The sequence below is a fragment of the Amia ocellicauda genome, chromosome 6 (genome assembly GCF_036373705.1).
Source record: "Amia ocellicauda isolate fAmiCal2 chromosome 6, fAmiCal2.hap1, whole genome shotgun sequence".
Taxonomy (NCBI): domain Eukaryota; kingdom Metazoa; phylum Chordata; class Actinopteri; order Amiiformes; family Amiidae; genus Amia; species Amia ocellicauda.
The window spans coordinates 7,305,093-7,318,759 of record NC_089855.1 but is presented as its reverse complement, the minus strand read 5'-3'; the positions used below and the strand labels follow the sequence as shown (position 1 = coordinate 7,318,759).

General features: G+C 43.9%; 1 protein-coding gene across 2 annotated transcripts in view; it reads right to left on the bottom strand.

Annotated features, from left to right (window-relative positions):
- The window catches only part of prkx (protein kinase X-linked), a 42,420-nt gene that overhangs the window by 8,692 nt on the left and 20,061 nt on the right, over positions 1–13,667 (bottom strand). For both annotated transcript variants that reach the window (XM_066705959.1, XM_066705960.1), the window contains exons 4-6: positions 11,876–11,995; positions 4,692–4,787; positions 1,577–1,634 (exon numbers count right to left, since the gene is read on the bottom strand). In XM_066705959.1, coding sequence (XP_066562056.1) covers positions 1,577–1,634; positions 4,692–4,787; positions 11,876–11,995 — 274 coding nt within the window. The remainder of the gene's footprint in view (positions 1–1,576; positions 1,635–4,691; positions 4,788–11,875; positions 11,996–13,667) is intronic.

The following is a 13,667-nucleotide window of genomic DNA, read 5'->3' as shown; positions in this document are numbered from 1 at the left end:
CTCATCTCTCCTCAACCATTTCTTCCTGCAAACCAGCGTTTAAAACGTCTGGAGGATGCCGTTCACACAGAGCCAGCGTTCACACACCACCTTGTTCCCTCCATTACTCCCAATCGCCACCACGAGGACCCGAGATTTGTCCGGGGTTAACGGCTCCTCTGGTTCTGTCTCAGACGTGGGGCTCATTAGCGCTTGTGTCAGAGGACCGAGGACGCTGCATGCGGGCTCGAGTGCCGGGTTTCACATCGTAAAAGTAATAAATACTTCAGTTTGGCTGCAACGCCGTGGGCCAACAGACTTCACTGGGGCTCAGGTCGGAAAATATACGATCGGAGGTTTCTATTTGTGGGCCAACACCTGGCAGATGAAATTCAATGTGGACAAGTGCAAGGTATTACATGAAGATAACAAAAATGTCCACCATAATTACACTATGGGAGGAACAGAACTAGATGAAGTAACGCATGAGAAAGACCTAGGAGTCTATGTGGACTCCTCACTCTCTCCATCCAAACAATGTGGGGAAGCAATAAAAAAGGCAAACAGAATGTTAGGGTAAATTGTCAAAAGTGTAGAATTGAGAACAAGGGCAGTGATGTTCAGACTGTACAATGCACTAGTTAGAGCTCATCTGGATACTGTGGACAGTTCTGGGCTCCACACTTCAAGAAAGATATCGCTGCTCTAGAGGCAGTTCAGAGGAGAGCAACCAGACTTATTCCAGGTCTGAAGGGAATGTCCTACTGAGAGACTGAGGAACTGAACCTTTTCACCCTGGAACAGAGGAGACTACGTGGGGACTTGATTCAAGTCTTCAAAATCATGAAAGGCATCGACCGCATCAAACCAGAGGAGCTTTTCCAGATCAGCAGGGACACACGCACCCGGGGACACAAATGGAAATTGGGCTTCAAGGCATTCGAGACAGAAAACGGGAGACACTTCTAGATAAATAAATAGCACACAATTACCACAGTTACACGTGGCTTGCACCGCCTTAAAAATACATTTGACTGGAAAAACCCTCGTCACATTGATAATAGAAAGCAATGCAGGTCATTCTAGCTAGGACAACGCGACGAGTATCAAAACAACAATATAATACAATTAAATGGAAATATAGGCGGTGTGAATATAGGAGGGACGATCCCGTTTAAGGTTTGTGATTTATAGTCTTGGTCAGACCCAGGGGTGATAATTTTTCAGTGAGTTAAAAAGCTACGTAGACGATTACATTCCACATGCGTGTGTGTGTGTATTTACACTTGTATTCACAGGTCACAATTCTTGAATAAGTTGTCACCCAGTTCTGTGCACCGAAGTGCCGGTCAATGACACTTTGACATTTTGTACAGATATAGGTACACAGCTGAGGACTGTGGTTCTGTCACACACACTGCGATTCCCATTAAATACTTATTTCCAACAGATTTGACATTTGTGCCACAGAAGAGAAAGAGAGGGGTTAGATAAGGACACCTCATATTTTGCTTCACCGGGGACATCTATACCAAAAATGCATCTGAGAATCAATACAGCAATTTTTTTTTTTAATTTTTTTTTTTTTTAAACTGACCTTCATGTTTCCCAGCCTTCTTGTTCGGTCAATAACAAGGAACTTCTTAATGAGGTCTCTGAAAACAAACAAACAAACGAACATTAAGTCTTTCAATTTTTCATCATGGCATCATGTGTACTGGACACTCAGGCAAAGTAATGCATTAGTGTGTTACTGGATACATACTTTCATAAACACAGTCTCGGACAATCTGATCACTGAATCACCAGCACAGATAAACCACTGGCAGACATTTGACACACATTTTTACTAGTGCGACTTCACGTCCACTACTGTTGTATCTCCCAACTTTGAATATACACGTGTAGTTTGTGACATTTTATTGGACGTCCAACAAATACATTTTGTGGCATTTTACATTTGACATCAAAACACAGTTTCAGAGGCTGTCCTTTCAGTCACAGATCACGCGTCGTAGCCACGCACTAGAATTGTAGCCACGCTTTTCAAGTCGTTACTGGTTTGGGGTGACCAGAGATGTTGACGCTCTGTAATTAAATTCCTCTTTTTCACTGCAACAGCTGCTGGTTTTGTGTCCCATGACTGGAGGACAAGGAGCAGACAGCTGATTATGCCATTAGAGTTTACGTGTATCCAGACCCTTCATCTTGCGAGAGCCAATTGAACGAACAGTTGTGAGGAGATGTTTAACACGCCTTTTGGAATAACGTTTGCAGGCCTGGGATTTGCATAAATGCAGACACGCATCTGTAGGACTTTCAGAAGGAAGGACATTACGATACATTTCACTTCTGGAGAGAGAGCCAGTTGTGTCTCCTCTCTCCTTCAGAAAGTAAAGCCGTGCTGAGGGTCAGAGGAGACGGATCTCGCAATAAGAGCAGCCAGAGGCGGGAGGGAATCCTGTTCCCTGTGAAAACTGACCTGTGACAAAAGCGTTAATTCACTCTCCGCCACTCAATCTGTAACTATCTGCTTGGCCTGAAACCACTGCCCAATTTGCAGGTCAGCAGGCTGAAGTTAATAACGCGCTAGGTGTGAGAGATCATATATTCACGACAGAGCAAAACTGACCGCAGTTGGGAATTAGCGGCCCTTTTAGAACCGCGGGGGAACGAGCGGAGAACAGATTTAGTTTCGTTGACGGGAGATGAATCGATGGCGCCGAGGAGAAGTGACCACATAAAGAGACGTGAGGGGAAAGCTATCTCGCTCCCTTGGAGAAGACATTTGAAATGTCTCGAGGTCCCATTCACAGGGCCCCTGATAAATGTTTCCAGGAGATTTAAAATAAACCAAAACAAACAAAACACACAATGTTGTGCTTCCTCCCAAATAATGCACCTTGGTAAATTTCTGTCCAAGAGGTTTTGTTTTTAACTTTTCATCTCCACCCCCGATCTTCTCCCACATGTATTTATTGGATCAAGGTACATCGTCTTTCTAATGCACAATGTTGTCTAGTCTTTAATGATTTAGAACACTTCATTATCAATTATTCAACTCGATTTCTGGAATATTATTGTCGTTCTATTATTATTATTATTATTATTATTATTATTATATTGTTTAATGTAGGTCCTGTTTGTGTGACGTGCACCTCTGACACCAGACGCTGTGAAACGGCAGCACCTGCTGATCTCTTTACACAAGATCACTCATCCAGATGTACCAAACATTAGATCGGAGGTGTCCGTTCTCCTGACGCTTTGTGCCGCAGTCCTCCATGTTCCCCTGCGTGTCTGCCAGAGCGCTGTGTAAATGTTAGTGTGTGTTAGTAATCCGCTTTCTGCTGCGGCAAAACAAACAGACAAAGCAAATTCCTGGAGCTCCTTCGATATATATCGTAAGTGGGCTGACGAGGGCGAGACGAGGCGGCCATGTGGTTTTGGTTAAGCAGAAAAGCTTCAGATGTGGAGCACTTGTATGCATCTTCATAATTTTCCCCAATCCTCCACAGCCTAACTGAAGCCCTCACACAATAATGAAACTCACACTCTGTACTGCAGCCTCAGATGTATGGAAGTCCAAAGTAGTTCCTCTATGGAGTGGGCTTTATAGGCTGTGTTTTAAGAACATAAGAAAGTGTCCAAATGAGAGGAGGCCATTCGCCCCATCATGCTCGTTTGGTGTCCATTAATAACTAAGTGATCCAAGGATCCTATCCAGTCTGTTTTTGAATGTTCCCAAATTGTCTCTTCAGCCACATCGCTGGGGAGTTTGTTCAGATTGTGACACCTCTCTGTGTGAAGAAGCGTCTCCTCTGGTTTGATGTGGTCAATGCCTTTCATGATTTTGAAGACTTGAATCAAGTCCCCACGTAGTCTCCTCTGTTCCAGGGTGAAAAGGTTCAGTTCCTCAGTCTCTCAGTAGGACAGTCCCTTCAGACCTGGAATAAGTCTGGTTGCTCTCCTCTGAACTGCCTCTAGAGCAGCGATATCTTTCTTGAAGTGTGGAGCCCAGAACTGTCCACAGTATCCAGATGAGCTCTAACTAGTGCATTGTTGTCTAAGTGCAAACTATCCTCCAGAAAATATACACCGTCCAGTTTTTAGCCAATTATCTAAATGAAGAAATGTGTAAATGTCTAATATATACCTAGTATTCAAGTGAAATGTCTTTTTACAAGAGAGAAAGTTCAAGTGTCCTCCAAACCTTTTGTAATGAAGCTTCTCATCAACAAAGTGCAGAAGTTATTGCCCCATTGAATCGTGAAGCAGCGAGACACTCGATAATATACACAGGGTGCAGGAATTTAGCATTGCACTCTGAATGTAATGTTAGAAACACATGCTAACCCCGAACGTTTCGCAGACAAACGCTCTCTTGTTTCCAGGGGGAACGTCAAGAGAACAGATGATATAACATTTAATGGAAAAATATACTATATGATATGAGGGGGAGAAAAAAAAAAAAAAAAGCTCCTGCTATTGATTTGCCTTTGAGTGACACTTTAGTCATTTTAATTAAAGACTGCTCTGTACGACCATGATCATTCCCAGCTTAATTTTCCTTCTCACAGCATTAAAAACCAGAAAGAGAATTAAAAAAAATACTGGCTTCCCCACCACTTTATGAAGGAAAAAGCTATTTTGAAAATATGTTTTCCTCTTTTTGGCATTTCCCATTTTATTTTTAATGAACTTAAACTTACTTTACATAGAAATCCAGATGCCGGGGGAAGTCCAGTTTGCCAGCAAGTATCTTCTGGTAAATGCCAAATGGATTGTCATCAAAAAACGGTGGGTACCTACGAAGCAGGGAAACAAATCAGAATCAATTCATCATCGCAAACGGTTGTTCCCCTAATGTGAGTTTACAGAGTATTGACCGCTAATTAAAATGAACATCTGAAGAAGTAGAAGGAAAAAACATCTGTACACATGGAGCCAAACTCCTCTCATAAAGAGTCGTTTACTAAGAGTCTGCACTGGATCGCACAGCAAAGAAGGGATCAGAGTTTTGTGCGATACAACAGAAGAGAAAAGCTTTGATTGACTGCCACGATGTACATCATTAGGACATGTATGTGTATTTAATAATTTGGCCGCTGTCTTTGTGTGGCGTTACTCCACCACACCCGGAGGACTATTGTAGGGAGGGAACACACACTCTGACCTCGAGCAAAGCAAAGTGATGGCATTTCTGTGAAATCGATTTCCACAGACTTCTATTCACAGAGGATTTACCTGCAGATTCCCGCAATAATCATTTATTAATTCACGTATTGATGGAAATCACACAAAGGGTTCTGGATGCAGAAACGCATGAAAGGCTTTTGAATTACTGTCAAGAGTCCAAATTGGACTTGATGTTTCATGCCTGAACGAATTTCGGATCCACCTTCACCAAAGGGTCTTCATTTGACCGAAGACGATGCAATGTTCGATGCAGAGACGTGGACGGCCAAACGTTGTTACACCATTAATGGTATTCTGTGAAAGTGGGGAAACTGTGTCGTCATCCGTCAAAATGTTGAATCTGTTAGGCCACATGTCAGCTCCTTCCACACATGCCTTTATAGACTCCAATTTATTGTGCTCCTCTTGGGTTAATGAAGACTGTGCGTCGAGATTCATCCCCCCGGAAAAAACGTTGTCTGCTCCGCGGATTGACATTTCTAGACTTGGAGGTAAATCGGATGAATGCGTCTCCGCAGTAAAATACAATACGATACAAATGACTTTAAAATGGAAAAGACTGTGATCTGTAGCAGAACACAGGCTGCCTGTCAAGTGTCGGACGTTTGATTCGACGCAGACACATCGGGACGGTCTGCACTGTATTCCAGGAATGGATTCACGATCTGTCTTTGAATGTGATGCCAGAATAAAGTGGCAATGCTGCCTTAGCAACCATAAAGCCACTGTTCTCCAGGTTATTACTGATGGGTCAATAGCAGTTGTGGGTTTACATAACTGTGGCTTTGGGTTTATGTAACACCTCATAATTAGCCAAGATTTCGGCAGAGGAAAGGGAAAACTCTGCTGGAGAAGACAGCAAGAACCGAAAAATCCCACCAGAGTGCAGTTAAATCAGAGAAACTGCCAGAGAATATATGACTGGATCTGAACATTCACATTAGTGTGCAAATTTGGGGATGTCTCCATCAGGAGATATGGCCACGTATCCCGAAGATTAGGCCGAGGCCTTCAACAACACCAGCAAGAAACTCTTATGGCCTCGAAACCGAAGGGAACATTATTTTTGGCTCATGGATGTTTCTCTAACTGGCCCAAACCACAGGGGCAAAGGACATACAGATTAAGAGCAGACACTTCAAAAGACCCTGTGTAATTTGGTGCAGTAAGGAAGGGTAGGATTGTATAGATGTATATTTTGTAAGAGAGGTTAGTAACATCGAAATATCCTAAATCAGACCCACAGGAGGTCAAGAAAGAAGAGCGTCTCTGGCGGAATATATTGATGCAAACGACTGCGAATGAAAACGTGTCTGGTTTGACCACTACACTACAAATGTATGTGCCTGCAGGGCTGGCAAATGCATCTCTGTGCAGCGCAGAAACGGCTCACCTACGACTCAAAACTGAACTGCTGCTAATTAACTGAAAGGAGTATCTTTTAATATTTGAGAGCTACATTAGGATAGTGCAGATCTCTCACAGGGCTCAGGGTTCATAGAAGTGCTGGAGCTGGGAGTCACGAAATGTCACACGCAGCCGATGTGCATATGCTGGTCCTTGTGCTTATGTTCTTTGATAATGCAATGAAAAGATCTCAAGCTCACTGCATAACGAATTTCTTCCTATTTACTCCAAGGGCAGTTTGAGCTCTGGGAACATGTGCTTCCTTCCTGCTTGAAATGTTGCCAATAGGTAGAGCAAGCCAATCATAATACCCCATGCTGTGGTGCAGTTTAGATACACACACACTCCCCCCCCCCACAACCTCTCACACACACACACACACGATTTCCATGAATCAGGGTGGCAGGGGAACCTGTAAACTGTGTCTGAGAAATACTGGATGCATTATGCAAATTGTAGTAAAAAAAAAATATATATAATTATATATAGCCATCCAGAAACTGAATGCTAGCCTCTCTATGAACATTAAGGTGTGAGTGTGTGTGTGTTTGTGCAACTTTTTTTTTTGTGTATACATGAATTGCACATTGCAACAACTAACACAATGCTCAGGAAGCGGCGCAGTAATGTGGTTCTGGTTCACACTAATGAGGTACAACACTGAAAACACACTCAGAAATACCCTTTTAAAGAGAGCTGGCTAATAAATACACATACAGTGAGGGGAAAAAAGTATTTGATCCCCTGCTGATTTTGTACGTTTGCCCACTGACAAAGAAATGATCAGTCTATAATTTTAATGGTAGGTGTATTTTAACAGTGAGAGACAGAATAACAACAAAAAAATCCAGAAAAACGCATTTCAAAAAGTTATAAATTGATTTGCATGTTAATGAGGGAAATAAGTATTTGACCCCTTCGACTTAGTACTTGGTGGAAAAACCCTTGTTGGCAATCACAGAGGTCAGACGTTTCTTGTAGTTGGCCACCAGGTTTGCACACATCTCAGGAGGGATTTTGTCCCACTCCTCTTTGCAGATCCTCTCCAAGTCATTAAGGTTTCGAGGCTGATGTTTGGCAACTCGAACCTTCAGCTCCCTCCACAGATTTTCTATGGGATTAAGGTCTGGAGACTGGCTAGGCCACTCCAGGACCTTAATGTGCTTCTTCTTGAGCCACTCCTTTGTTGCCTTGGCTGTGTGTTTTGGGTCATTGTCATGCTGGAATACCCATCCACGACCCATTTTCAATGCCCTGGCTGAGGGAAGGAGGTTCTCACCCAAGATTTGACGGTACATGGCCCCGTCCATCGTCCCTTTGATGCGGTGCAGTTGTCCTGTCCCCTTAGCAGAAAAACACCCCCAAAGCATAATGTTTCCACCTCCATGTTTGACGGTGGGGATGGTGTTCTTGGGGTCATTCCTCCTCCTCCAAACACGGCGAGTTGAGTTGATGCCAAAGAGCTCGATTTTGGTCTCATCTGACCACAACACTTTCACCCAGTTCTCCTCTGAATCATTCAGATGTTCATTGGCAAACTTCAGACAGGCCTGTACATGTGCTTTCTTGAGCAGGGGGACATTGCGGGCGCTGCAGGATTTCAGTCCTTCACGGCGTAGTGTGTTACCAATTGTTTTCTTGGCGACTATGGTCCCAGGTGCCTTGAGATCATTAACAAGATCCTCCCGTGTAGTTCTGGGCTGATTCCTCACCGTTCTCATGATCATTGAAACTCCACGAGGTGAGATCTTGCATGGAGCCCCAGAGTGAGGGAGACTGACAGTTATTTTGTGTTTCTTCCATTTGCGAATAATCGCACCAACTGTTGTCACCTTCTCACCAAGCTGCTTGGCGATGGTCTTGTAGCCCATTCCAGCCTTGTGTAGGTCTACAATCTTGTCCCTGACATCCTTGGACAGCTCTTTGGTCTTGGCCATGGTGGAGAGTTTGGAATCTGATTGATTGATTGCTTCTATGGACAGGTGTCTTTTATACAGGTAACGAGCTGAAATTAGGAGCACTCCCTTTAACAGAGTGCTCCTAATCTCAGCTTGTTACCTGTATAAAAGACACCTGGGAGTCAGAAATCTTGCTGATTGATAGGAGATCAAATACTTATTTCACTCATTAACATGCAAATCAATGTATAACTTTTTTGAAATGCGTTTTTCTGGATTTTGTTGTTGTTATTCTGTCTCTCACTGTTAAAATACACCTACCATTAAAATTATAGACTGATAATTTCTTTGTTAGTGGGCAAACATCAAATCACTTTTTTCCCTCACTGTATTAGGCTATTCCTCTTCGCCTCATAGAATGAAATACTTGTGCTTCTCTGCTCCTTTCTGTCTGGCAAACAAAAGCAGAGTAAAACAAAAACTATAAAAGCCATCTGACAAGGGCAGTACAGGGACCAGCCTTCAGCACTCGATTTGGGGGTCAAGCGTTCCCCGAGACAGCTAACTGCTTCTATTTCCCTCGCCTGCAGTGCCGGTGTATCGCATTACCCCATTTCAGAGGCCCGGCTATGGTACTTTGCGTTTCCCTTCCTATGACTGACAGTAATACGACATGCTGATGATGGATGTTTACAGAGCAGGAATTACACCCAGCAAAACGAGGATTTATCTCCAAGGTTGCTTTCGCTAATCGAACCGTTTGAATGCATGATCGACATTCAGATCCGTGGCCGGCTGGCTGTGCGTGATTTCAATCAGGGTGATTAATGCATTATGATGGAAAAAAAAAAAGTTTGATCTGAGAAGAAATGGGAAAATACCTAAACAAAAACCCCAACACAATAAAATCGCTTCCCTGTCCCAGACCAAGCTTGTCAACACTGCCCTCTACTGGCGCTTTAGCGAACATTGTGATACGACAACAACTCAGACACTAACTGAAAGGTGTTTAAGGGAGACAACAACATTTCATGCAAATGACATGCAAAAAAACGAATGGCATGAACGCAAATCTCGTGTGCCTTTGTGACAGCTGCGCTTCCCCCGTTTACACGTGCGTTTACCTTGTGAATGCAAATTATGTTATTAATAATAATAATCAGGTTGTGAAGATGATCTCACTAGGTGTCAGGAACAGAGACACGTCCGATTTGTCTTCTGGGATGTTTTGGAAACAGTATATTCAGATTCCAGACACATCCGTACAGCAAACTATTCAAGGGAAGTCACGTCTATATACATTTTAAAAAACCACCACCATCTGACAACTGAAACAGGATTAAAAAGACAATTTACTAACGGATTAGAGACGGAGATCAATTAAATATCTGGACTGTATGACTGCATGTCGTTAAGCCTACACTGCAGATAGTTACCAAGTCTAATTTTGGAGCTCATTAGACCCTGGATGGTCAAGCATAAATCACCTCGGCCCTCTAGTGGTCATTAGGGGGGGGATCCCCTTCCTCATTAATTAATTATCATCATCATCATCAATACATTTATTACGGTTTATGTTTTGCGATGATTTCCAAAACGCAAAATAGATTTCCCCTTAAATTGATTGTTATTTTCCAATTCAAGAAGTCAGAACACAAATAATACAACTGAAATTGTGTTCGGTATTTATAGCAGTGAAGTCATTCATTTCAAACAAACCACATTACTTTACATCAGCAATGTTCAGATCCAGTGAAGCATAAAGCACCAACACATTTGAGCAAATGAACCTGCCAAACAAAACAAACATCCACGAAAAAACGCATTTTACAAGAAGTCTCGCCTTGAAATTAATTAGTTTCATTGTAAATATTAACAGTGTTAACTTCATGGACTTCGGACTAAGTCATTCGTTTTTCCTTCATGCTCATTTCATTAACAAATAGCCAGAATAAGCCAGCTTTGAGGGATACCTTAAACATCCAGTTTTAAAGAGATTTCCACAACAATGCAGTTACAACTGATTCGAAGTCTGTTATTTTTTTGAGCTGAAAAGTCTCTGATGTGCAGTTGAGGCCGGATGACCCTTATTTAACACCGCTACTGTCGAGAGCCTCGGGCGTCAGGTTGTCACAACACTTGTGTTTAAGGTTTACCTTTTTTCTTCAAGGAAAACATTGAATCAGAGCTGTACAAGTTCCACATAAGTTTCAAATAAAAAAAAAAACATCCTGGAAAGAAAATATATACAGACTCTCTCGAACGTAATTATGCTAGGGGCAAGAAAGACCAGTTCAAGCCAGGGGGATATGAAACAGAGATGTGCACGACACTCGCGAGCTGTGAGAGCTCTCAGCAGAGTGTGACAAGGCATCCGGCTGCACAAATACGGTCGATGAGAAGACGTGCACTAATAAACACATAAACAGACAGAAGGCTTCGAAAATTTTGTAGAACACCATCAGTGAGTTTCCCTCCATCACAGCCCTCCAACATCATCTCTCTCACACCATGCATGATTAAGCAGCTCATCTTGCGTTCGTAACGGTATTCTTGTCTTGTCTTGTTTGGAAATGGAACACATCTGGACAGACGCATTAAACTTGCCCCACAGCGGGATCATTAATATTGAACAGAATGACCCCCAGCTGAGTGCCACCGGAAAAAACGTTTCCATGAGTCGGCTCGGGTCGCCAGATCGCATTTCACTGATCCATTCCTGTGACACTTTGACAAGGAAGGCAGAATAAAAGCAGGTGGCGCACGTCTTCAAAACCCTGCCAGCCTCCACCTGCTGGGATCTGCCCAATATACGAGTTGAAACCGGACAGTAATGCGATCGTTAGAGCCCAGTCGCCTCACCCATCCAGTGTGTTAACTGGGGGTCCCTATCACTTTTTAAGGACACACCGATACTGAACAGCAACCATAAACACAGGCCCTGACAACGCTGTGAACGAGCAGCAGCCCCGATAATCCTCTCTGCTACCCACAGACGGCTGCAGACGCCAGTAGCAGGTTATTATTTGAGCTCTGCTGCCAGTGAATCTTCTCCCCTCACTGCCAGAGCCCCATGTGTTTTAAACGCACAGTCTGGGCCGCTTCCTGCCACCCCACCCTCGTCTGGGACCACCGCTCTGAACTCCGGCTCTCAATGAACACTCAATGAGCAGCACACTGAGAGGAGGCTTGCCTGCGGACTGCGTTGACAGTTTTCTCCTGAAGGAATCTTTGTCTCGGCACGGATGCCGAATGCGTGAAACACTCTTGTTAAAAGATAAAAACGTTCAGCGGCGCACTCTATAACCAGACACCTGTCCATCATGGTTCTGTGGATGGGTATCCTCATGACAAAGATATTCATTCCCCATTGCCCAGTCCGTCATACTCACCCAGATAACATCTCGAAGATCAGGACCCCCAAGGCCCACCAGTCCACCGCCCGGCCGTGGCCTTTACTCTGGATCACTTCCGGTGCCAAGTACTCGGGAGTCCCGCACAGCGTCCAGGTCCTGCAGGAACACACAAGTATGAATCAGTGTATGAGTGTAACGCAGTCCAGTGGTGATACAGTATGGAATAGCGAAGCTAGATCTTTGTGTTGAGCTAAAACTAATGCACTGCGAAGATGCGTCGGTGCAATCGGCATGCTTGATACATTTCTCGCAATTTTCTGTGGCACTGAGGTCAAGATGCACTACTACTTTAAATGCAGAGGACTATAGTCTAAGCAAGAGTTACAGTATCAAAGGCCATTTGAACTTTTGGGTTTTTGTGGAAACTGATGTGGTGTTATTTGCTCCACTGGTGTAGAGACCGATCTCATATAAAAGCCAGTAAGTCGTCCGTATTACATGCTCTGTTTGGCCCCGTTCCTCTCGGTTACTGACCACCATGTCCACAGTGTGCTCAGTAGTGAGGTCCCTCATCACACTTGGTCTGTCCGTTCTGTAACGTCCTGGGAGCGATGCTGACGGAGCAGCTGGCGGGCACCACCGCGTCAGGACTCCGGGAGCCGTTCTCATCCAAGAACGGCTATTTATGCCAAGATCGGCAAGAGGTTCTCTAAAGGTCAGCTGAGCACGGACGAGGGAAGCGAGTTTCACTCTGCCCGCGGTAAAGCGGGTGCCCGGCTTCACGACTTCGACACAGATTTGGCTAAGGGTGGTGATGCCACATACCACAGTTGCACCTTACCACGTGAGTGAAGCTCTCTGGAACGTGCTAGGTCTGCGGGGTCTTTATCTCAGAACCGCCGAACACTGCCTCGGAGACCTTAAGCTCATCAGCGAGGGGAAGCCATGGCACATCTTCGCCAGTCTGAGCTACACTTCAGTGCCTCAGTGCCTCTCGTCTGGCTTCTGAACTTTCCCCAATCATGGGGATGCAGATAAAACGCATGTGGAGGGGTCGCATGGGTCAGCACTGCCGTACAAACTGCAGACACAATTTTATGTCACATTACTGCAAGTGCCAATCCAAATTTCAGCCCGTAACATCTCCTCTTCCTTTCTCCCTGGCAAAACGTATAATTATTACACCCCGGAGCCAGACAGCCAGTCCTTTCATGTTTGTTCATGATTTATTTTTCTAATAGACAAATAATACTTCTAAATCGTAATAATAAAACCACACTTTAATTTCCACTAGATGGCAGTACGAATTCACGCATTAAAGCAGAACTATTTAACACTGGAGAGACAGAGAGAGAGAGAGAAGTGTCCTTCTGACCGTATTTCCTGCAGTTTCATTGCCTATTATTGATATAAGTGGGTCGCTTGCAGATAAGAACATTAGCTTTTGCAAACTTACTTCTCAATACAGCACAGAAAGAAACAATCATTGCTTAAAATGAACGAACTGAAACTGCTTTCCCCCTTCCTATACGGAAAAAGAACTATTACAACACACTTCAATCTAGCAAAACTCACCTGAGAAACAAGGTCAAAGCTGGTTTGTGTGTATATTGCTCATACACACAACACACCAGGAATTTATGCTTTTGGTTTTCAGATTACACACATAGTTTCACAACCCAGTGGCGATGGCTTTTGTTTACCTGTATAATGGTATCCGTGGGTAAAGGTGTGTTATCACCCGGCAGACATTTTATACAGCTAGGTAAACATGCGAGGACGCCAAACTCACAGGGCGTCTGGTGAGATAAGGTCACCCATAGGGTTT